Genomic DNA, 26,162 nt, shown 5'->3' with positions numbered 1-26,162 from the left:
ACCTACACCCATTGTGTCGTAAAGAAGAGGCGAAGAGTGGGACAATACCACCATTTGGCCTCATGCAAGCAGGAAATGCATTAACTTTGGAGGAGGGTACATAGTTTCGCTGTCAAATATGAGCAATCCTCTCTAATGCTATGTGCCTCAGTCTGTGGTACAACTACTTCTGCTGGTTTGTTCCATTTAAATCTGATTTTGAATCTTTGAAGTTGATCACTTTTCACTTGGGCTGGATGTCACTTCAGTTTTAAACCAGTAGGATTTTCTCATTAATATGCTTGTTGGCCTGACTACTTTTAGAAATAAAAACAGATAACTGTTCAGTCCCCTGCAGTTTGTACTGCCAAACACTGTAGTAACACTTTTGGCACTGTTTATGTGAAAGATTTCATTTGAATGATAGAAAGGTCCAGTTTTTTACCACGACCACCAATGACTTTTATATTCAAGGGAGCCATTGTAGATTTTAGTTTGGGAATGGAGTGAAATCTCTGCTTTTTCTATGGATTTCAACTACAGAAAACATTTCTGGTAATTGTTCAAACCTATTTCTGTTTTACTTATTTCAGGTTTTGAGTAAAGACTAGGTATTAATTGTAGCCTTAACCAACCATGCATTGAAAATAAAAACAGTTGTTTTCTTATTTACTCTGTTGGTAGCATGTATAAAAACTGCCTGTAGCATATCGTTCAATTCATTTTGCAGCTATTTTTGGGTTGTGGTGCCCTTTTGTATGTGTCAGCTTCCTGAGAATTAAACCGTTTAAAAAGCTACTGCTTCTGCGTGTGTGCCAAATTGTAATAAAGACGGACTATACCTTCTAGGTGGCTTATGAAAAGGGACATGAAGTTTCAGTGTGATTTAATTTAAGTTTACTCTCATCTTGTACTTCTTAGTCTGATGTTAAACCACACAAAAGCTGGGAAAAATTAAGAAATGGCTAAAAAATGACATGAAATAATTTTTTTAAATTGCTTTTCGGAATGATTCATATGCTTCTCATGGGTGCACACAAGGAGGTTCAGCTAAAATAGCAAAAAAAAAGTCTTGTCATTTATAAAACCTAAGATTTAATTCAAAATAACAGAGTCAAGGCAGCATAAAGTCCATTCTGACACTTTAAACTCTAAGTTTCTTACATAAACTTTAGCAACTGTTGGAAGGACACAACAAATAACTATCGCAGTGATATTGAAATCTAAATCAAAAAAACCGAATCCATCAACACAACAAAGGACATGTACATTGTGGGTTCATACAGGAAACCAAAAAACAGAAACATTTCTGGAATTTCTGGGCCGACATATCATAGTAGACTAGCATAATAATATCTGCAATATAATCTGATATCAGAAACACATTAATATTATAGGTTTATTCCAAGCCAATCAAAAATTGAGAGGGAGCTTAGATTTACTGCAGGGATGCAATAAATGCTACAGAAATCACTGCCGCTGCACCTAAAATAATTGCTCACATAAATCTTTCAGGGGGGTTAATCAAATAATGGAAACAGTTTCCAAACAAACTGAATACTATACATGTATATATAAACACAATCGTGTTCCTGCAACAAATTGCAAGAGACAATTTGTTGCATTTTCTTGCTAACAAAGAGACAATTTTCATTGCATATTGCAGACCTTTCTGGGTAAATAAAAAGAAAAACTGTTTTAAGGAAGGGACAGATGAAATCCTTAAGCAGTGTGGAAAAAGCTTCTGCAAATATTACTGGGTAGAAAGATGGGTGAGGAGACAAAAAAAAAAAACGGGCGGAGGAAGTAAATTAGCAGCCTTTTTTTTGATAATCCCTTTCTTTATAATCTCTCTGGGTGTTTTATCTGTCTTTGAAAGGTACAGGAGGAAAGAGCCTGGGAGAACGACCAGAGGGTATCTGATAAGAGAAATAAAGTGCAGAAGGGCAACATTTGTAGTTCATAGATTACTTTTCAAAGTCCTTAGCAGAGGACAGTGCTCTCTGAGGTTGCTGTCCATGTCACTGTAACAAACCTTTACCTCCTCGAGGGGGTAAACGGAGAATAAAATCTGTTGTCCTTTTTCCAGGAATTTTCATGATTAATCCACAAGTGAAGTCTTACTGCTTCTTTTACTGATTGAGATGTTAATTTGTCCAGACCAGTTTTAGAAGCGTCATCTCTCTTTCTTTCTTATTTTCTCCTGAATATGACAAGCTCATTAGCATAAAATTGCAGATAAATGCTACTGTATTTTTCTGGTTGTTCTTGACAAATGAGCTTCTTATGTAGTAGTTTCTGCTTGTTGATCTTTATTAGTCCAGAAAGATCCATGGAAACAGCGGCTTCAGGTAGAGGGACAGAGGTTGATGTAGTCGATGACATATTCTCTTGGATTTTGACAAACTAGACCTTTTTTCTCTACGACTTTGGTCTCATCAGCATACATAAGCAACTTACCAGTCCTCTTTTTGTTTTAACATAAATATCCCAAATGTGCTTCTTAACATCAGTCATTTCTTAGAGGTTGTAGACTAAAGGTAGTTGTTAGAATTTGCTCAGAGGACTAAATGTGTTGGATTTCGGATTTTTCCACTGGGTTTGAAGAGGATAAGTTGGGTGATGGCACACAATCTACAACTCAGTGTCAACATTGGTCCAATTAACACCATGCATACTGTGAATCCCTGAATCCTCACTCCAGATTTTCAAATACTTACCGACCATGCAGCATGGGTGCTTCATAACATCTTAAATGATACGTTTCCTATTATAGGGACATACCAAATCTGTTTTTTGGTTTTTTGGGGTTTTTCTTGCCAATATAATGGCAAATTTAGTTGCAGTAGGTGGTTGGCAGGCAACTTGGAAGAATAATTGGTAAGAAATACTGCAGACAGAGAATGGGCCCAAAATTGAAGAGAAAATCAGGGAACAGATAAGGGGTGTGTGTGTGGGAGAGTATGTTAGAGAGAAGGACAAGACTGGAGGAGGTTAAAAATAGATTAAGGATGAGGAAAGGAAGACAAAAAAATGGGAAAGAGGTGTCAGTATGAGAGTCAGAGGGAGAGATACAATAATGTCCGTGAGTAGAAAAACAAGCCTGTCCATCTCTCTCCTCTTAGAGCCCTTTTATTTTCTTCGCTTTTAGCCTTCCCCCGTTTTGACTGGCCAGCTCCTCTCTGTCCCATCCCTCTTTTTAGGCCACAGAGGAGATTTGTTTGTCTTCCCTGTCCTCCCCGTCAGCCTCTCCGTCCCCCATTAGCGGCTGCCTCTTCTTCAGCTCTCTCTGGTACTTGGCCATTAGAGAAGCGTAGATGCAGCCGTAAGCAGCGGCGGCCACCATCATGATGCACACAATGCCGCACACCACGCCAGCAATCACCACCGTGCCGATGGCGCGGCGCACGCTCACGGGTCGGTAGCGGGCACGGCTGCAATCCGACGAGGCCTCGCCACCTCCGCCGCCTCCTGTGGACGAAGAGGAGTCAACACCAGCGCTGCCGCTGTTGTCAGAAACTGATGTTGCCCCACTTGGGATGAGAGCACTTCTGCTGCATGGAGGACCGCCTCCTTGTCCAGAGCGAGTACCGTCACCACCCACTCCTCCTCCATTCTCATCTTCAAGTTGGAGGCAGTAGTTGAACATCTCCACCGGAACGCCGCGTATGTCCCTCCCACGCAGGTCCTTTGGTAGTGTGCACTCCAGTGCATCCACCTTACCCCCTGAAGGAAATAGACAGAGGAGTTTGTTTAAAAAAAAACAACTACTTTTTACATGTAAAGCAATGCCGATTAACAAAAAAGCAAGGAAAAGAAACAGGATGGTAGCTGTTCTAACTCCAGCGTGAGTCATACAGCTCTTAATTCAGGCACAGTATTTGCTGTGCTCAACTAAGCCCTTCTACAATTTATGAGATGACATGCCTTGCTTCAGCAGAGCTGTGCCGTGTGAAAAATAGGAAATATCTGAGTCACTAATTCCCACAGACAGCACAAGGTATGAGCTTTTGTTATCTTTAAAACCCGCCTGAGCCTCCAAACTTGGTGTCCATCTTAAGGTCGCATGTCAGAAAGCCAGTGTGACCTCAAATAAGTTAAGCAAGAGCTGTGATCAATTTGCAGGATCAAATTGGAGAAGATTGTTTAGGTCGGAGTTGTTTATTAATCTTGACGCCTCACAGAAACAAGCCCTCTCTCCTTAAATGCTTTGCAATTTAACAAGCATCTTGAAAAATAAACGTCGCTTCACTGAATGCATTTTATGCATCAGTTCTCCTTTTTAGAGGCTAAAGCCACATGATTTCATGTTGAAGTTTGCAATGCCTTCTTGTAATTTTCTCTGCTGCTCTCATGATTATTAAATTATCACGTTCCTGTTCTTCTTTGTCGGAAGAACGTCAAACTGAGCGAGAGTGCAGCTCAGCTCAGTTAGACTGAAGGCAGCGGAATCAAAAGCAGAGCAGAATGGAGTAGAAAAAAAAGAAGAGATGCTTCATTAGCAGGGCAGCTGAGGCTCCAGGCGTTGAGGTGAATGTAGATTTTTACACACGATGAGAAAAGCTGAGTGCAGCTGTTGGTTATCTGATGTGCTAACAGCCTGCAGAGGCACGGAGAAAAACAATGAGAGCTGAAATGTGCATTAACAGAGCTGTGTAGCCAAATAATAGAGCTCAAAGCATTCAAAGTCTTTCACAGCATCCAGCTGTCTCTTTCTTGAATATTCCTTAATTTTAGATAAATATTTTAGCCTTCTTTTGCCTCCTTTAATGCAATAGGGAGCACAGAGTCGGTCGTTGTAACGTAATCAAAAATCCACCTCGGTACAGCAGCCACTCCATCCAGTGTTTGAAATCACGAAGGTTGCAGTCGCATTCCCAGGGGTTCTGTCCCAGTTCTAGGTGTTGCAGGTTGACCAGTGGCTCAAACGCTGCCCTCTCCAAACCATGAAGTCTGTTACCTGCCAGCGAGAGCCACCTTGAAAGAATAGGCGCAAAAAAAAAAAAGATTACTTAGGACGATATTATTATTTTCTGTGTAGAAAATAGCAGAGTTTTTTCTTGCAAAACAGAAACCAAAATAAGGATAATAAGTTTGCTGTATCAGAAGCCACCAAATTCCAAGTTCAAATCAGAATCAAAATATGATTGAAAGCAGAATTAATTTACTTTGAACATAGCATGGTTATTAGTTTCAGATGGGTTCACCTGAGAATGTCAGAAACCGGTGATCTACTGGGATTTTCACCCACAACCTCAATTTGTATCCTAGTCCAGACCTGGTGTCAGGATTTGGTGTAAACATCATGAAAACACGGATGCATACTACCTCCAATCAGTGGTTGATTTTGGTGGTGTTAGGGACACAATTTGACACACTTAGTGCCAATTGGACATGTAAACATCACAGCCTACATGACTATTTTTGTTTAGTATGTTCATGCCTTTATGACAAAGGTGTGCTTATCTTCTGATAGCTACTTCCAGACGTACAACACACTATGTCACAAAGCTTAAATCATCTCAAACTGTTTTATTGTTGAGTTCACTGTTCTCCAAAGACGTTCACAGTCATCAGCTCTATATTCAGAAGAGCATCTGTGAAGTGTGATGGATTGGGAAATTCACATCCTTAATTTGCAGCTGACAAATCTGCACCAGTTGCTTAATGCTGCATTTGTGGCATAAAGAACTGAAGTAGTTCAAAAGGCAAAAGGGGTTGAACCTGGCACTAGAAAGGTACACAGATAAAAGGGGCAGGTGAGAGTGTCTGTGACATTTGGAAGTAATGCAAGGTGTTATATATTTACCTGAGGTGCTGCAGCTCATCCATAGAGCCTATGGGAATGGTGGACAGACCATTCAAAGACAAGTCCAGACTCTGTAGACTCCCTAAACCCTGTGGAGACATCAAAAGCAGCTCTTTCATTGTTTGAAATGTACCTTTTTCCATTGTGGTGTTCACTACTCCAGCAGTACCTTATACCTCTATCGTCGTAGGTCATCATAATTGCCTGAATTAGTTGTGATAACGACATATTAAAGTGCAGAAACAAAATGTAATCTAAAAGGCTGAAGAAGCTTCTTTTGTTTTGACGATAATTCAGAGGTTTTGGATCATTTGATAGTGTTTAATGCTTAACTTTTCTTTTTTTTGCCGAATTACAGTTATCTTTTTATGTGCCTAAGCAATTTTTTTGAAAGAACAAAATATAACGCAGTACAATGTCCAGTGCCTACCTGGAAGAGCTCTCTGTCCATTACTGTTAGTGAGTTGTTGTGCAGAGTCAGTCTTGTCAGGTTGGACATGTCTCTAAACAATCCGACTGGTAAATTATCCAGGTAGTTATTTGAAAGGTCCAGCTCCTAAAATGCACAGAAATGTACATCATCAGTATTTTCTTTCTTGTGTGATATTTGTTTAAGATGTTTCTAAGATTTCTGATAAAAACAATAGTTAGGAAGGAAGCCATGGACCACAAATGTCCAGTCTGCTACGATGGTTCTGCTCGATTTGTCTGTTATCATCATCATCATCATCATCATCATCATCATCATCATCATCATCTCTTTATTCCAGACACAAAAAAGGTCCATAGTAGAAAGATAAAACAAACAAAATAAGAAGTTTAAAAAAAAACACTTATAATACTGTCTGCTTCAATCTTAGCCAATCACATTCTTACAACTTGCTTGTGCAATTCCAGTGCACAAGCAAAGTGAGACATTTCTCTCTCTCTTTTTTTATTTTACCAACCAAGAGTAAAATTAAGATCACAAGTGCCATATAATCTTTTTTTGAAAAAAATTATAGTGTTATCTGCATACATAGTGTACTCAGGCAACAACATGGTACTGTATTTAAAATAGATTTAGTGTCGGATTTCAAGGACAATCTTTTTTTAACTGTCCTCAGAGCTGCAGCCGAACTTCGATTGTGACATATTAAGGGCCAAAATAGGAGGTGGCAGACAGATCAGAACTTAGTTAATTGATAACGAGCTGAGCCATGCCAACTGTGTGGGATGAATTTCACTGTGGACCAGTCACTCGGCTCATTTAGAAATCCCATGTGTAAACAGGCCAACATTGAGGCACAGTTTGCAGCTTGAGCCATTTTTTCAAATGTAATGGAGCTGAGCGCAGATATTTTCTATTCGTCACTCAATACTTGACTTTTCAGTTCCAATCCTGTTGTTTTTAGTGTGTAGTTTAAAAAAAAATAACAACCTGTTTGTCCATTATAAACAACAACATAACAGGTAATGTTCAAATATTAGGCAAATATGTTCTGAAAATGATTAACAAATGACTGCAGACCTCCAGGGAGGACAGGTTAGCAAAGGATGAGGCTCCCAGTGAGGCAAACTTGTTGTTGGCTAGCAGCAGGGAGCGGCTCCCTGGAGGCAGGAGGTGCATAGGAGGCAGGGAGGAAAGTCCACGTTCCCCACAGTCAACCACAAGGGTGTCCGAGGAGCAGAGACAAGGAGGAGGACACGAGGATGCTGGGAAAAGCAACATGGCCAAGACGCTCAGGACACAGAAAACTGGAAAAAAAAAACAGAGAGACATTGATAAACTCATTATTCAGTTCTTAAAATGAAATATTATTTCAGACATCTGCTTTATGGAAATTGTGATAGTACTTCTCAGTGGAAAAACCTCCATCGTAGTTCTTTTTTCTTTTCTTATACATTGGTATTATACTTTGATGGCTTCACTATTGTAACTTTGAGGGCTTAATCTCTATAGATTTGCCACACTCTTACATATAATTTCCACAGTTTTCTCTTTGTCCACAATTAAGGGCACATATTGCTTTGACAACAAAAAAAATCACGCAAATGTTACAAAAGAACCAAAATGTCAAGACTAGTTTCTACATTGACTGTTTCTTCTTGCACACACTGTATGTCTAGGCATAGAAGAAACGCAGCCGAAGCCCACTGTTTAGGAAGCGTAATGCGTGTTTGTGTTTCAAGTTAAAAGCACCCGTTTTTCTGCTGACTTGAGTCATCTTTTACAATCCATTTCTCTTTTTAATTTGACCTGTTTACTTTGGACTACTCTAGACTTCTGTTCTTCCCTTTCTCTCCTCCTCTGATTTAATTTTCCTTCATAAAGATGGGTAATATTTGCTCTTTCTTTTTTTTCCCCTACTGTTTATATAAAGCTAAATCGGACTGTTCCTGTCTTCACTCTGCACATCTCTGGCTCCCAGCAGACTCTCTTCATATCTCTCATTCCCCTTCACTTCAAGCCTCTCAGCATTTCTCTGTATTCCCTCGGTGTCTCGTTACACTGGTTGACTTTGTTTCCAGCCAATGGCTTATCGGCACAACTTTTATCTGTCTGTTTATGTGTGAGCGGGCACATGCTTGTGCAACTACGCATGCATGTGTGAACCATCCACAAAGCGTGATATTAAAAAAATAAATAATAATCCTCTCTCTAAACTCCAGGCACAGAGACTTTATGCTGCCTCCTTGGCTCACCTGCAGATTTTATCATCTTATTATCATTCATTTCTTAATCGTTGAGAACATTTTGTTTTTCTGTCAGGAGTGCAGTCAGTAGTTGTATTTTCTCCAATTCTTATCCCATCTGTTTTTCTTCTCATAATCACCCTTCCTTGGGTGAGTTGGTCATGATTGTGTGAGTGTTGATATTGCTTTGCAGTTAGTGGCTCAATGTAATACAAGATTAAATTTTGTTACAAAGTACTTTGCCCTAATATTTTTTGTTTTCTCTTTTTGTCATACTTTAGATGTTTAAGATCATCTAACAAATTTTAATATCTGACTAGGATAATTTGTACTGTTTTACTTGTTTAAGGGAAAAAAACAAGTCACATGTCCAAGCCATCCTGTTTCTATTCGAAAATACACTTATAAAAAACAAAGGAAATCTGCAGAATAAAGACAGCTTAAATAGAACAAGTCGAACAACATGAAGAATGATAAAAGATCTCAACACTTAATGGGCTTTTCTAACAAAATGAGAAACAAGCTTCAGAAAAAGTCCTACAGCTATTTCTAAGGCTTTGGGACTGAGCTGAACTGCAGTGAGAACCATTGTCTACAAAAAATGAAATGCTGCCATGAATAACGTGCCCAGAACTACTCCAGTCGCAGTGCTGTGGGTGTGTACTGGCTACATCTATATGCACCACTATCGCAAAACCTGCTCTTCTTTAGCACATTATATTCGTTTTATCTGGCAGACTTAATTTTGTTTGACAGCATCTCTCTTTGACAATGCCTTTTGACACCTTCAGAGCTTCGTCTGTCTGTAAGCTTATATCCAGAGGCCTCTGGGTGACACTGGACCCAGCTATGATGTCAGCAGCACAGGCACTTCTGTTACTGAGCCCAGTTGCATGTTACCAAGGCACAAGCTGTTTTCCAAGCAAGTGGCAGACTTACTGCTATCTTGTTACAGGGATGACCAGCTGTCCTCCACACAGAGGACTCACTGGTCTGTATTTCTTCCTTCGTCAATGTTTCACATCGCCTCGGAGTTTAAATTTGAACTCCGGGGCTCCCAGTGCTGGTTACATTACCTGACATATTATTTTGGTCCCTCATATGATCCAAGAAAAAGCGTTTCGAATTCCAACTTGATTTGTTTTGCCAGTTTGAGTTTTTTAGATCAAATCTTCATTAATGGATGAGTAAATTCACAGTTTTTGTATAGATGCATTTTAGAAGTAAAAAATAAATGTTTAAAAAGTCTGAGAAATATAGCCTACATGTTCCTCAGCCCCACCTTTTCTTGCAGTTGTTGCTCAGATTTCCTTTAGAAATAGTTAACGGTGTGCCTTCTGGAAGAGTCTCTGACTAATGCTGTATGTCAGTTGAGGTGTACAGATTTCTTACATGGATTTTAGGCAGCCAAGGGGCTGACATTGTCTGTTGGCTCAAAGAAACGCATAAAAAATAGACGGCCACGAACGAAGCCCTAGCTGCAGAGCCAGAAGAGTAAATGCAGAGAGAACCCAGAAAAGAGAGAAAGCCGTTAGATTTCAAACCCGGCCATTAAGTCCACATGACGTTGTTTCCATCATACGCTAAACTGTTCGTCCTGACTCTCTTTTTAAAATAGGAGTATAATTGCTTACCTGAACACAGAAAATCACCACATGCAGACACCCAAACACACTTTGACAAACATGCAGGATCTAAGAATAAGCAGCAGGGACAGGTTGTTTGGGTTTATTCTCTGCTTGTGCTGACATTGTGAAAGAGCACATAAGAGCTTGTTCTTGTATATTTCTAAAGAAATTTTCTTGGTAGTATTAAGAATATTTACCTATTTTTATCTTCTCTTTCTTCCACTCCCCTCTCTGCTTCCTCTTGTTTTTCTCTTTCTGTTATTCACAATATCGCCACTTTAATCCCCTCTGTCTTCCATTTTAGTTACACCTGTGATGGATCCTACACCTGAGAGACAGTACTATTAGTTTAGCTTCTAGTAGTGGCTGGGGAACATAGTCATGTCTCCTTCCAATTCATGCTATTTCCAGCAATTTGTTCTGACAGATTGACTTATTCTCATGATATAGAGGTTGTAGATTGTTAGATATGTGGTGACTTTTTAGTGTTAATTACAGGAGCAAAAGGCAAGACAAAGATGAGTGTAAAGTGAATACATCATTTCCTTGACAAATTGTGTAACGTTGTAGAAGCGATTGCTTGAACACTTTAAGACTATGTAAATACAGGCACAGTATTTGCTGTGCTCAACTAAGATGTCCAAGTCGAGTCCTAGAGTTACTATCCTGCCACTTTTAGATGAGTTTCTGCTCCAACACACCTGAATCAAGTTGCTGGATTCCCTCATCATTCAGCTCTGGAGAGGTCTGGTAAGATGCCGTTTATTTAAAACCGGCTGCGTTGGAGAAGGGATGCAACGACAAGTTGCTGGATGTTATGGTAGCTCCCCTGAACTCGACTTGGACACTCTTGATGAAAAAATGATGAACACATTTGATGTCTTGTGCTGCTCACAGATTCTTCAAACTGTGTTGTTAAACTAAATTAATTAAGCTAAGCCTCTACCAGACTAAATTCTGAAGTTCACCCATGAGACATTTGTTTTGACGTTTGTTGTTTTAATGCTAAAGACTTTTGATTGGGTGGCTGTCTGGAGAAGTAGGGGAGTTAAATATTTTCCCAGTATTTATTGTAATGATGGAGAAAAGTCAGGAAAATATGGGGTATTCATGATTGATATTGTCACTGTATGTTTCTCTGTGATTTTTGTAGTTATATTTAGTATGTATATGTAATTTGTTATAGAGAAATACTCACCTTTTCAGAGCCTTGAACACTTGAACAGCATATTTGTAATTGAATCTAGCAAATTCATTGCCAGCTAGTGTTTATTATTACATAGTGGGGTCACAGTTTATTTCTGTCACCTTTACAGTTGCCATAGTGATGAACATCTGAGCTATAATGTAAATTATATTCTTTGAGTTTGTGAGTTTAAGAACTTAGCCAATTAACCTGCATCAGTATTATTATTTGATAAAATGCCATGTTTTTCTGCCCGGCACATTCTTGCTCAAACTACTTAAGGGAAGCTGCTGCTGTGTATGTACATTTAGTATCCTGCTTGCACCCACATTATGGTCCAGAGGCCATAATCTCTAGCTAGTGGTCACAATGTTGTACAAATGACAAAAATTCAATTCCAAAATACAAGCCAGGGCCAGAAAAAATCTAATATGCATGACAAACTGCATACAGAATGAGTCAATATGAGTGCATTTAAAAGATATGGAAAATGTACTTGGACAAAAATTACTGTTCACAAAATTACACTTTAATCTCATTAAATTAATTTGAATTTGCCTAAACAAGTCAACTGAAAGCGTTCTTGAAATTTGCATGCTGATTTGGCTTATTGGCAAACAAGCTGTCCTTCTTGTCCCCCTGAGCCTCACAAAGCAGCTTGCGAAAGCTCCACCATATTCGTCAAATACAGACGATGACAAACTGCTGCATCATAATGCAAACTGAGTATTTCAGGGAACTGACTATTGTCATTACCCAGAAAGCATCTTGTTTCTTCTACTGACCAAACAAATGGCCATCAGCGGAATGGATAGCTGCAAGGACTTAGCTTAGCATAAGGTTAACTGGGTTACTGAATGCTATTGATAAAGTTAATACTGTGCCTCAACCACCAAAAACAGTGTCACTGACAATATACCAACCTGATAGCTTCTTCAAGGGGCCTGATATTTCTAACTTTGAAGTTAGTTTACCATGTCTGTACTACAAACCAGTTAAATGATTTGCTGTAATCTCTTTATTCTGATCCTTATGAAGCTCTTTTACCCACTAAACTACATTGTGGCTGCACTTAGCATAATGCTGTCATTATTTGGCGCTTTTCCATACTAAGTTTCCCAAACCCAGACTGCAGTATTTGCCGTTTAGAAGCCAATTCTGAACCGCTTTCACTCACACAACATCAGTCTCTCTCCCACTTTTCACTAAAAGCAATGAGCTATTGGGCTCTATTTGGGGCCGTTAAAAAGCAAACACACACACCCACACAGATACATTGTATATTCAGGCATGTGGATAGGAATTACTCTGTGCTTTCTGTGTACAATTGTGTGTTGATACCCTCTGCTGGGATTGTGAAAGCCTAAAGGCACCATATGGTCTCCCTGTCATTTGTAGATTCATCTCCTTCATCTTTCCGCCTCTCTTCCTTTTCTTTGATCTCACATCTCCCATTTGTCCTCCTCTGCTCCCCTGACTGCTTCCTTTCTGTGTCACTCATACTTTCTATTGTCTTTCTTCAGTTTACGCTAATCTGCTGTGTCGAATTTCACTTTTTGTTTGTTTTTATATTTTAGCATTGCTTTACAGTAGAATAATTACATATTGATTGTTCAAATGTCGAAGACCAAGACTTTATTAAAAATTCACTTTAAATGAATGGTCACAACATAACTTCAGGTGAAACTTTTTCCCTTAATATTGGTTCAGTTTATTTGCACTTCTAGTAAATCAGACAAATGGAGATACAACAACACAAACAGCATCTATATCAAGTATACTAGTTTTATATTTTTTTTTCTCATCCTTTATTAGAATTACTATTAAACAAACAGTTATTCATACCCCTAGAATGTTTGGATTGAAAATGATTTTTGCATTCAAGCAGGAACTTTGCTTTTGGTTGGAAATGAGACTGGCATGTCTCAACAGCTCATAGAACAATTTAAAAGTGGGGTCAGTGTAATCTCTTTTACCATGCTATGAAATGCTATAGTTGAGAAGAACGGCTGAGTTTCACTTCAACAGACTGTGGACTACAGAAAGGCATATTAAAGGCTCTTGATCATTTCTCCGGGGTTCCCAGTAGAAAACGTTTTTTTCCTCTGCCGCAGCCTCCAGAGAGGTGTGTGTATTGATGTAGATGATCTGTGTGGGTGTGCCGAGGTTCTGATGGATAGTGTTGCCCTGTTATTAAGTGTGCCTGGTGTTACCACAGCAGCTTGTGGGGGTGTTTTCTTTGCAAGACACCTCTTGAAGACCCAAAACTTGTTCAACATCCATGTTTTTCTTTTTCCTTTTTCTCTGGTTTATGATTTATAAAGCTTTGCACAGATAGCAGCGTGAGTTTGCACAGCACAAACTAACTTCTGATGTAAAAAATTAGCGCAGTGTTTGCCCATTATTTAAAAGTCTCTGCAGTATTTTTCAGACATATTGTTTAATCTACAACATGTATGTGTATGAAATGAGTAAAGAGAGGAAAGATTAAGGTCATCTGGATAATGGCAGGGAGGAGACATGAATAAAAAGGAGAGCAGTGACAAAGGAAGAAAGAAAAATAATAAGCAATTTTTTTTTTTAATTTGTCATGTTACAATCACAAACTTTAATATATCATATTGGGACAGATCAAACCAATAGAGGAAGTAGAAATGAAACATGGTTTTGTCAGTATTTTTTCATTCAGAAATACCAGCATTTCTGTTTAGCTGCTCTGAATCAGCTCTTTATAGAACCACCTTTTACTGGAAGTACTCCTGTAAGTTTTTTTCTAACATATCTCTCTACCAGCGCTTCCTGATTGGAGGCTTGAAATGTTACTCTTTGCAAAATAGCTCGAGGTCCGTCAGGCTGCTACAGGAGTTTTCTACTTGTTTAAAAGAGAGCTATTCCTTATCTGTTGCAGCACGCTCACTCAGCATGAGGCATTGCTAAAAAGTTATTAACTAAGTGTAATCAACCGTCCACTGTCACAAGATGCTCACTCTGGAGGTGGGATTGCTGATAAGTTAATGACTCGATACAGTCGGCTGGGTTTCCTTGGATACTACTGGCATAACCAGCTGAACTTGACTCTAATGTATTATACCCAGAATCACATTGATGTGTATTGATGTATATAATTGAATTTTAATGTGTCATTATTCTGAACTGTCTCAAGTCTTCCTCCTGTATTGATTTTTATGTACTTTACCTCCATCCATGTGGAGGTAAAGTACATGGATGAAGCACTGTAAAGTCTTGGGATATTAGTTTATGACCTCCAATCTAGTTCTGTTGCGTTTAGTTCACCAAAACTTTGAGGACTTCACAGAACAACTGTCTTTATTCTTACATTTAAGTTGGCACACAGTGGAACTGTACTAACTTGGTGACTTCTTAAAGATTTTGTTTTATTTTAGGTGTTAGATTTGAAGGACTGTAATACAAAGGCACAATTTTTAGATTTGTACTTTTAAGCCATTTTGAATCCATTTTTTTAGCCTTTAAGATCTGTAAAATCCTTAAGCATTAACATTTGTTGTTGTAACATAATAAAATGTAAAAGTGCCGTAATAAACTTTTTTTAATGGCACTTTAAGTGACCATGTAATAATAAAACCTCCTGCCTCATGCCAGAAGCCCTTGTAAAGGCTGTTTACATTGTTTTAAACTGTGTGAATAAAAATAGCAATAGGTATTTTGTTCCATATAACACAGTAGGAGTGTAACAGTTAAACCTTTTATGGATGCAAACTCGACTAAAAGCCAGAACCTGTTTAGGATTGTATTTGAAACGTAATCAGTTACAAATTTATTGATGGAACTTGACTTATTGTCGTGTTTTGATTGTTGATTCTATGTTGCATTGTGTTTCTGTGTTTGATTTGATGTAAAGCACTTTTTGAAATGCCCTGCTGCTGAAATGTGCCATGCAAATAAAATTTGATCGATCGATCGATTGATTGAAAAATAAGCCATGAGGAATGTGTCATCTGAAACAGAGAGTGGTTTACTGAAACATTCAGTCTCGGTTTTCCATGTTGCTGCTCAGCTGTTCTTATGTTACAGTTGAGGCGCAGATGGGCTGTTCAAGTGAAGACAAGCTGTAAAGGTTAAGTATGGGTCAAGAGCTTAGGACAGGAACTTTAACACCGACACATGAGGAGGACTATATCACAGAGTCATACCACAGAAATACAGTGGCTTCTTCTATTGTCAGCAACCGTCATGGTTAAACCACAGAAAGACAATATGAGTGAAGAAAAAGAGAGGCAATATCTGTGCTGCAGCTTTCCACTTTGCTAGAGGAGAAAAGAGAAAGAAGGGCGGGGGGGACCTCTGTTCAGATCCATCTTCGTCTTCCTCCTCCCGCTGCATTTTGTTTCTACTGACTTCCGCCCGCACTAAAACATACTCTCTTTTGGGATTTCACCAACAGACTTTGGCACGTGCCGTCAGAGCCTTCATCTTTTGTGTTTGTGTGTATGTGTGAGTCCGATCACGCTGCGCCTGCTAACATTAGCAGCTGTCAAAACAGGCAGTATTCCTGCTCCCTCTCGGAGTCAGGAGCACAGCAGAGCAGAGTTGGGTAGGATTGAAGCAGAGTATTTATTTTTGGAGGTTTGTTGGGGGGTTTTTCTGTCAACTCACCGTGTCTGGTCAAGAAGACGGTAGCAGCGGTTGGGGGGAGGCCAGTGCCCCCAGGGGGGTGGATGTAGAGGGGCATGACACAGAAGTGTGCAGCCTTCCTCTGCCAGAGGAGTGGGGCAGTGAAGGGGTCAAGCCGTCATGCCTGCACCTCCCACATGAACAGTGACTAAGGAAAAGCTGCAGCAAGTCACCTGAACAGGGAGACAAAAGACAAGTGAGACAAACATGTCCTAAACCCAGGTCATACCACATTATTTGGTGATATGATGTGTGATATGACTTTGAGAAAAATGCACAGGAGTGAGTTTGCATATGCATTCATTAAAGAGTGTTTGTGTGTCTGTGAGCCTGCAATTTTCGTCGCTTGTGTGCACAAAGGTGGATGTGCACGCGGGTGTCAGGCAGGAATGCACCAGAAATTTTCAGGCATGAATAATAAATGTGTTTTTAGTAGTTCAAGCAATCAATTTGCGTTAACAAAAACAGAGCACCGACCGCTGCTGTGTGAGAGAAGAGGGGAATGGCGGAGGAAACGTAGGGCACAGAAGCAAAGGCTCGCAGAAAAACAAATGGTAATTCAAACAGCATTTCATATACAGGTTGGGACAGATTTATTGAACTCCTCTGGCAAAGATGTACCCTTAAAATAAATGAATGTTATATTTTAGCTGCATAATCTCGCACTGACAAGTTAATGAACATCCAACTTATGAGTGTATTTAATCAGTCAGGAAGTAGCTCCCACATTGAGAAATAATTGTTTTAACAAAATCATCAGTGGGACAGTTATTGGCACCCCTACTAATCTCTTTAAATTAAATGTCACAGAAGCATTTTTTTTTTATTTAGCTTGACTTTTTAAAGACTGAGAGTTTTTAGTGATTTTTAATAGTAGTCCATGATTTTGTGTTTTCCTGAGGTGGAAAAAGACACGACACAGGGGCTCCTTCCTTTAAGCCATAGGCAAGAGGCTTGACGTGGTTATATCAGCAAATAAGGTGAGCAGGGATGTTAAGAGAGATTAAGAGAAAGCTGACTGTTGAAAAACTGTGGTAAAACGGAGGCATCAACTTTTTTCTACCATCACAAATGAAAGCGGATGTGTTTAAGGCACTTTGAATTTCAGAATACTTTTTGTTCTTGCAATAAAAATCACATATTATAGTCTCTGGAGGACATTGAGGTTTTGATTCTTCAATAAGGTTGAACATTAGTCTGACAAAAGAAAGTTTTCTTGTTGTCGTGATATGAGGTGTTGTAACTCCTTAGTACGAAAGGCTGGTCTGCACCTCGATATGGCACAACTGTTGACTCGCAGCCTATGGGCCAACCAGTGCAATTTTCAAATGCCACCTTTTCCTCAACTATCATAAAATCTATTTAGAGCCGTGTGAAATGTGGGACTAATCAGATTAATGTGTTTGTGGGGAAAACTTGAAAGCATGCCGTGTTTTTCTTTGGGGCTCGTCTTACCATAGCGTTGACAAGAAAATAATGTGCATTTGGGGCTTGTGCTGTGCACCATAATTATGTAAATCTCCACCTGCAGCACATTAAACAGCAAGATCGGAAACAGAAAATGGTGTAATAAACTGTATCAAGGTGAACAGGAGGTCAGTGAGAGTGCAGCTGACTGTAGAGCCTGTCAAGCAGTCACTTCCGCGAGTAACATTCATCTATCTGTCAGGAGTGTCAACAGGGCATTTGCAGATGGTTAAAGATGGAAATTGAGGAAGAGGAGAGAGAAGAAGAACAGGTGAAGTCAGAGAGATGATGAAAGGATTTGGAAAAAGAAGATGAGGCAGGAAATCCCAGCCTCATCTGAGAGGGGAAGTAAAAATAAGTGCAAAGGGGTAAACAAGGAGGGCATTAACATTCCTCTCCACAACCTCTTGAATCTTTTAGTCTTGAGTTTGTGCTACTGTGGATTGTTGTGTTCAACCCTCACTGCAGCTAATTGTGGTAAAATAACTATTAATAGCCCCTGCCGGACACTTTGCAGCCAAGTATTAGCCTCTATTTCCTGTGGTCGTATTAAGCTTTCACACTTCTCCAACATTTATTCCATCTGTTAAACCTTCATTCGTCATTGTTTTCTCTCCCAGTGTTCTTTCTAGTTCTCACTCTGAATCTCCTTTCCTTTTCTCAACGAAGTAACAGAGGCATGAATCAAGGAAGCTCCGCAGATAGATTTCCTCCATGTGATTAAAGTCACATTAGCTAACCTCCGCTGGGAAATTAAGTTATTCTTTGTAAATTAGCGCCGTAGCAGTGATAAGAAAAGGAAGAATTTTGAGAAAATTGCCAGCTTTAATTGAAGACAAAAATGTTTCCTTTTGGGCTGCATGGGCTTAGCACTGCAGTCCTGCACATAACGTATTTGTAGGCAACTCCTTGAGAATTTTTGGAGTCCCTGATCTAATTAGTGCCATGCAGTGAATGCAGTTGATTCTGAGATATTTCGTTGCTGTCCTTTATTCGGACCACAGGTGATAATCAGCACCCGGTACTTGCCAAATGCAGGTAAATTTATGAAGTGGTGAATAAATTTGATTAGGCCGCAGCGGGAGGTGTGAACTTTAGACACAAAAACCATTTTCAGTTGCTGCAGCTGACCTTTAGGGGGCAGCAATGTGTTCAAACATCATTATTAGTAGTAGAATTAAGCGATACTATTGCTTCACATTATTGGTTCAAAGCAAAGACCACCACAGTCAAAACCTGACAAAGAGATAAACTTACATTTTTTTTAATCCTTCACAAAAACAGTTGGGCAGTTTTTTGTAAGTGGATTTTTTTTTTTAATCCATGTGTTGTTCCCAATGTCGGCAGTAGTTGCTGGTAGTTTTGCGTTTTCGTCGCCGCGTACTTTTGGTCATTTGTTTGATTTGAGTTTCTCCAAACAATTTGCACCTGGTTTGAAAAAGTCAACCGGTAACATGGATAAAAGGAAGACCGTTTGACCTAACAGTACTGTTTTTGGACTGTGGGAGAAAGAATACCCAGAGAGAAATCATACATGCACAGGGACAACATGCAAACTCCATGCAGCCCGGGATTCAAACCCAGGAATTTGTAGCTGCTAGGCAACCCTGCTACCGCCTCCGCCATCAGGCAGGTCCATTCCCAGCCAGTCAGATCAAATGTTAGCAAAGGCTGAGATTGTTTGAAAACATTTTCTCTGATTTCTATCCTGAGAAACATTTTGTGGTAAAGTTCTTACACAGAGTCATGTTGTGAGCAAGTGAAGAACTCTGATCATTCTTTCTTCTGTATCTTTCACTTAGGCTTAGAGCTTTTCTAAATTGCTGCCATAAATTGTGCCACCTTTGTTGTGGTGGACCAACTCTGCTACATGTTTTATGTCAAGACAAAGCCCATCCATCGTTTTTTACAAGCAGACCAAACTTTTATCATCCTTACTCATCTCACGCCTTCGGGTGTCATAAAGTTTCTGTCAGTACACAGTGAAGTGATTTATCTGTTGCTCAGTGTGAGGGCCTTTTACAAGAGAAGGTTAAGGTCCCATATTAGAACCAGAGATGTATATTATTCCAGTCTTGCTGCAGAGTTTATGCCTCTTTGCAAAGTCAGCATTTTTAGCTCTGCTCACCTCAACTCTGCAAAAGGACTTTGAATTACCAGGATTTCCTCCTGCGTCAGTGACGTTGTCTAGAGTAAATGTTTGATGCACTTTTAACATTTATGGAGCTCGCTGTGAAGTCTGAACCACCCTGTCTGCTGAAATATTTACCATAAAGGGTTTTACTTTCATTCCAAATTGACAAGAGAATCATTTCTATGTTGTAAGCAGAGCTGTTTAAGTATGGGGTGAGGGCAAATCTAGTCGCATCATCCATTTGGGTTCTGTAAACGCAGCACATTATTTATAAACATAACTTGCAAAGAAGGATGTTGCAAAAATACATACGTTTTTTTTCATCAATTGCAAAATTTGGAGGGGACAAAAAATTACAAATTGAATCAATTGCACAGCCCCAGTTGGAGGTTCCCTCAGCAGCCATCAACCACTGTCTAAATGAATGTAATGCAATGCAGTGGTGAGCCAGGCAATTCTCAGAAGGCTTTTTTTAATCCATTTGACCTGAACATTAGGGCAGCCAAAATCATGGACATGGACGTTTTTAGTGTACATACTGTGTAAATACATGGGAGGGTACCGGCATGTTGGGGACTCATGTAACACCTCGACTGTCTCTCCTTTGTTTTTTTTTATTTTTGTTTTCATTTTTGTTTTATCCTGTAAATAGGCAGTTTATGATAGTCAGTATTTGAAAAAGTGACCAAAAATAATGTAATGTATTTGCTTTAAGGCTGTTGTAAAATAATATTTTAGTAATCGGGTACTCTATCGAGGTAGGAGAAAAGCTGTCATACTCCAAGCATCGCAGCAATTTAAAAATGTTATTGTGTCCCCGCCCCCCCCCCAAAAAAAAAAAAACGATGAAAACCCAGAAAATTCAACGTTATGCTGATAGCACTTAACAACTCATACGCGGAAGTGAGAGCGATGCCCAACACACATAATGATCTGGCCGGAACACGGTGCACTAAATAACACAATGTTGACAAAGCCTCGAGGAATTTTAATAATCAAGCTCAAATCATCGAGAAATCATTACAGTCCTAATTTACTTTAGGTTTATAGCAAATAACTGGATGAATTCTGCAACAAATGGGACTCTAGAGACCTGTCTCTTGAGTCTGCTGTAACTACTAAAATCAGTGTTTCATCCTTCTGCGGAGTATGTATGTGTTTGTGCTTATTTGTGTGGATTTCTGTCAGATCAGCCCACGTAAGCCCATTTTTACTGATTTTTAATCTTCCATGTGTCTAATATATGTCGCCTGACTAATAAATTTTAATCAATATGACTGGAATTCCTCCCTATGTGCCTCCAAATTAGCACAAGGGAATAATTATCTAGGTGTTGAAGAACGACTGTGTGTGTGGATGTGTCACAGTGGGTCCCCTGAGCAAGTAGCTTTTGAAATAAATGCATCAGATCATCCGCTTTGAGCTCCACTGGTGACTCACTTTATAAAACACTCAAACTATAGAAATTTGTGATATAGTTACAACAAAATGTTCTCATTAATGCCCGTCTTGCTCTGTGCTACAATGTTTGTTGCTAACAAAAGCAGTGAGGTGCAGCCAAGCTTCCTAAATCAATTTTTAATGCATTTCTTACACAGGCGAACAGAGAGACTTTGCAACATGGCGTTCACACACACAAACATACACACCTCAACACATGCTAGCGTAGTGATAAATAGACCCACTTATGTGTTGACAGCCACATGCTGCAGGAATTTGCACATACATTTTTCCATCATCTGTGATTGGTCGGATTGTGAACAGCTGCAATATCTCAAGGGTGTTTTATACATTTCTTTATTGCTGAGTGTAACAGACCATGCTACAACCATTTTATTATTTATGGCTTTGTTTAACAATAAGTATTCATACATCCTGAACTGCTCTAAATGTGGTCGTATTCTAACTATAAACTTTATTGTAAATTATTAAGGCTTGGTGTTGGAGATCAACTCAGAGTAAGCGCGAATAATCTTTAAATGGAGGGAAATTATCATTGTTTCTCAGCGTTTCGTGAAAAAGAAACTGAAAAGTGTGGTGTGCATTTGAATTCGGTTCTCTTTACTCTTAAGCTTAGCTTAAGCTTGTGTTAGAGCAGAGAAGCACTTAAAGGCTGCAGGACAGTATCTCTCGAGGACTGGAGTTGAAGACCCCTAATTTAGACCAAACTTACTTAACTCTTAGAATGACCCAGTCAAAGTCCAGACCTAAAAAGACTATTGCGAATAACATGAGCTCTCTGTCCAATATGACATATGAGTTATGTTATGTCATGTAGAAGAGAGTCTCTTTAGATGTTCCATCTTCTCAGCTGTAACAACAGAAAAAAAGGTAATTTAAGTATTTTTTTGGAATACAAATGCATTCCAAAAATACAAACCTTCTCATATTATTTAGAAATATTATTTAAACTTACATTCTTTTCCTCCCACTTTAACAGCTAGGCACTACTTTGACATTTATGCTTTTAAAGAGTCAAAATGTGAAAACAGTTGAAAACTTTCATAAAAGCACTGTATAAAATATTTTTGCATACATGCTGTATTGTCAGTTTAAACTAGAATGAATATCGGTGAGGTTTTCCAGGCGCAGTAATTTTGAACAAAATATTGCCGCGCGCTGCAGTTTGGTTGATTGCATCAAACGTCATTAAACAGATTCCAGCTGGAATGCTTGCGAGGATTTTACGGATGTTTTCACTAAAGCCATCCAGTTGGTTTGAAGTGGCAGCCTTGTTGCTTATTAGACATGCCAAATTACTGCACTACCCATATAATCACTCAGCGATCTTAATTGTTTTCCCTGGAATGATGTCAGGACGCGTCTGTGTTACTTGACAGAGAGTCAGACAAAATAGAGAGACACAAAAGCCTCGGGGACATTAGACAGGCGAGGCCCCACGCTCACTGCATCGTCATATAATTACAATGCAGCTCCATCGAGTTAATCACTTTTACATCACACCTTCTGAATCACTGTTAGAACTGATAAGTGTAAAAAGAGCAGGTTAAAAAAAAACAAACAGCTGCAGCACTTTACTCTATAGCCTCAGACTGAAAATCAGCATCATTTAATAGCGGTAGTCAAAGGGTTTTAAATGGATTAAAATTACATAATGCAATATGAAGGTCAGACTTAAAAAGACTGCAATAGTATCCTAATGTATAATGTCTAACAAAAAGTCAATGGTACTTTCATGCTTAAAATAATTTAAGAAAAATACTTGAGGGTCCGCTGCTTGGGTTGCAGGATACATGAGAGTAGCAATTTTCTCTTCTTTTTGCACCAGTTAAACCGTAGAAAGCATAACATAGGAAGTGAATGAGTTTCCCTTTAATGACTAAGCTGGCTAGAAACTGTGGTCGGACTTATACCACAGTATTTTATATTTTAGTTACTCTTTAATATCCAAAAATACTTGCATCAGTCTTACAGGTCTGCACCAGGACTTCTTGCACAACTCTTGGAATGACCCAAAAATTTGGAGAAACCTTATAGTTGTTTTATAGAAAAGTTGGTTGAATATAATTTTTTTTTTTTTTTTTTTTTTTTCCTTATTAGTTTCTAGGTGTTTCTTCCCCTGTTATCATCTGCAGGCTTTCCCCCTAAATCAAACATTCCTGCTGCTGTTCTCTTGGTTTGTGAATTCTGTGCCCACCACCAGTTTCCGGCCATTACAACTGACTAAGTAGCCTGCAGTTCACCTTACAATGATATGCAAATATATTGAGATTATGTGTTTTGTTTGGGTTTTTTGAGTGTGCCAAGCATATCTAGCACCGTCTCTGGACTTACCTTTTTACCAGATACCTCAGTTGGCACCAGCCTTACAGCTTGCTGCTGTCAGCCATTAATCCAAAGATATTTGATTGAAAAACAAACGATCAAAAAATTTCCCACAGGACAAAACATCGAAGAAAAAAAAAATGTCACTGCTCCAGCTGAATCAATCCGCTGGGTAAAGATTGTGGTTGTCTTGTCTGCTTCTCTCAGCCCACAAATGAATTGTGTAAAAAAAGAAAAGCTTGTTTTTTCTTTCTTAAAAGGAGGGGTTGTAAAAAAGAAGAAAAAAACGAGGTGAAGATAGGCTTAGAGGAACACGAGGAGGGAAGAGGGGGTAAGATCCTTAGAGGGAGAAGGCTGGAGGGAGTTAATCCTTTCCTTCTGATCTTTTCTCTGTATGAATGATACGTCCAACGCCGTCCCGCTCCCTGGCTCGTGTGCTGCCGTGTGTCTGAGAGGCGTGAGCGTGTGTCTGAGAGAGAAAGAGAGAGAGATAAAGAGGAAAAACACGATTGGTTTGCTGGCGTCATGCATTACCCCCTCTCCGTGTTTCGCTATGTTTGTGATTCCAGCACTCAGACCGCATCCAGTGCGTCTTAAAGTCCCGGTGCCCTCGCCTCCCCTTCCTCTTTCTCATATGAGTGTGCAGCCGTGCATGTGGCAGAAGAGGGTGTGCGCGTGCCTTGTCAAATATAGCAACATTAGTGCATGCTGCCTCGTCTGCCTGCAGCTCTCCGACAGTGACAGAGAGAGGGCGAGGGAGGTGGAATACAGAGAGAGGGATAATACGAAAGAGTGAAAGCTGTGATGGGGTGGGGGGAGAGAAATAGAGAATAGGTAGGAGGGTAGGGGATGCAGAAGACAGGGTGGGATGAGGTTGATGATGGACGGCGGTGAAAGAAACAGAGATCCTCAATAGAAAGCTTGTGGTGGAGGGAGGGAGAGATGTGATGATTTCAGTGAAGTTGAGAATCTCCCTCTGCCACATGGGCTTTTCTCCTCCCTCGATTTATTTTTCCTTTTTTTGTCTCTCTCTCCTCACATCTCCCTTGCTCGCCTTTCATTTTTATTTGATTCCCGGAGGCATCTCTCGTCACAGCTGGCTTTGTGTGTCTTTCTGTGTGCGTGTGTGTGTGTTTGTTTGGAGAATGACTCCAAATAGATAAAATCTTACATATACATGGACTTCGAGAGCCATAAAAAAAACATTATCCCCTTACAGATTTCTTCTGCGTATGGTCCACACTTAAATTTTGGAGATGGAATTTGACAAAAACAAAAACAGGATTTTAGTTATTAAGTTAAATGATCTATTCAAACCAATTTTCTCAGAGGGCTCTTATGTTAGTCTGTGGGAGATAACAGTAACAAAAGTAAAAGCAACATGGTGATCCCTGAGACCTTTGGAAAATTATTCTCTGAACTGACAAGACAAAAGTTATTTTTTATATAGGTGTCCATCCTACTAGAGTTGGCATAAAACTTACATTTTTAGAAAAGTGATGTCGTATCAACCATCAAAACACACTGGTGGTAACAGTGATGCTGCTTTACCGCTCCCTTGCCTGAGTTTTGCTCTCTACCAGAAAATCCTGAAGGAGAACGTCCGGCCATGAATTTGTGACCTCAGTTCCAGTGGCGGAGCCAGAACATTTTCACATGAGAGGTCAGGCTGCTCACTCATGTTTGGCCAAGAACTGATCGGCACCAAGACTGCTTCTGAGCACAACTCTGTATTTTCCAAGTAATACAGAACCGAAATTTCGAACTTCAGTCAAATAAATATGAATCTATTGGTACCACTTTCCAACAAGAATCTACGTATAGATGTCTAATAAATAGTTTACAGATATGTTGTCACTTTACAAGTCATTAATAACTCTTTATTGTTCATTAATAAAGAGTGAGAATGAGAATATATGGTAAAAAATTACATTTACAAATACTTATTGTGCTTACAAGGTAGTCTGAAATGTTTATTATAGCAACATCTGTGAACAGATTTGGATCACTATTTGGCAAGAAACCAGTAGATTTTGTCTAATTCTCAGCTGATTTAAAATGTGTTTAAATATTAATAACACTTCTATAAAGAGAGCCTTATTGCAAAGTTGTAGACATCTGTCATTATAAATGTTTTCTATCTAAGCATATTTCACTGCTGCCACCAACTGTTTTGGAGGGGAACTGCTTGTTCCGGCTCTGTGTTCTACAAGTGAGCCACCTCTCTGTGGGAATGATCGATCATTAGGCAGGGCTGACCTCGCCTGGCAAAAACTCGCCTCTTGTTCTACGCTTTGCTTCGTTCACAGGGTCTGGACCCTCGAGGCATTGACTTTGTTGAAGTTTTACATTTTGTAAAGTGAGAAGTGCCAAGCACAGAGTGAAGGACTTTGTTCACTTCCTATGCTGCTGTTGCTAAAACTACAGGCAGGCTATAATTCTGAAACAGTGCAGACAGTCAACGTCATCATTCACAACTTCTCTTTCTGTTCACTGATTGGCCTGAAATCAACTGGAGAAATCATGCTGAATGGGAGAAATTCCAGGCGGAGTATTGAAGGAAGATCAGAATCATATAGAATTGCGTAATAAGTCAATGACCTGGCCAGTGATATGGTATTCAAACTAAAAAGAGATTTAAAAAAATACCAAATTTGATTTATCTATATAGGAATGTCGGTGAATCTGCAAAATGTGTTTCCAGCGAGATTTAGGTTTTTGTGTTGTTTTGTGATGCAGCTTGAAATTTACCGAACACGCAGATGTGCAAAGGTGAGCTGTGGAAGAGATTCTGTTCTTAACGGCTCGTGCAATTTTGTGTTTGTTTACACACAACCATATAAT

General features: G+C 39.4%; 2 protein-coding genes across 6 annotated transcripts in view; one reads left to right on the top strand and one right to left on the bottom strand.

Moving 5' to 3' along the window:
- Positions 1-26,162, top strand: part of LOC122826687 (voltage-dependent calcium channel subunit alpha-2/delta-4-like) — a 79,145-nt gene that overhangs the window by 27,489 nt on the left and 25,494 nt on the right. The gene's annotated exons all lie outside the window — the stretch shown is intronic.
- Positions 1,058-24,179, bottom strand: lrtm2a (leucine-rich repeats and transmembrane domains 2a). Of its 3 annotated transcripts, none has more exons than XM_044108840.1 (8): positions 23,328-24,179; positions 21,706-21,843; positions 15,914-16,104; positions 7,299-7,525; positions 6,219-6,344; positions 5,789-5,877; positions 4,799-4,956; positions 1,058-3,705 (listed from the first exon to the last, which is right to left on the bottom strand). In XM_044108840.1, exons 3-8 carry the CDS (start codon positions 15,987-15,989, stop codon positions 3,179-3,181), a joined length of 1,203 nt encoding a protein of 400 aa, XP_043964775.1. In that variant the 5' UTR covers positions 15,990-16,104; positions 21,706-21,843; positions 23,328-24,179; the 3' UTR covers positions 1,058-3,178. The 3 variants fall into 3 exon arrangements, with proteins under 3 accessions (XP_043964775.1, XP_043964776.1, XP_043964774.1); XM_044108841.1 differs by having other exon boundaries at positions 21,711-21,843; XM_044108839.1 differs by lacking the exon at positions 21,706-21,843.

The sequence above is a fragment of the Gambusia affinis genome, linkage group LG23 (assembly GCF_019740435.1).
Source record: "Gambusia affinis linkage group LG23, SWU_Gaff_1.0, whole genome shotgun sequence".
In the NCBI taxonomy this organism is placed as follows: Eukaryota; Metazoa; Chordata; class Actinopteri; order Cyprinodontiformes; family Poeciliidae; genus Gambusia; species Gambusia affinis.
The sequence above is the reverse complement of the archived record's forward strand: the minus strand, read 5'-3'. Positions and strand labels throughout refer to the sequence as shown.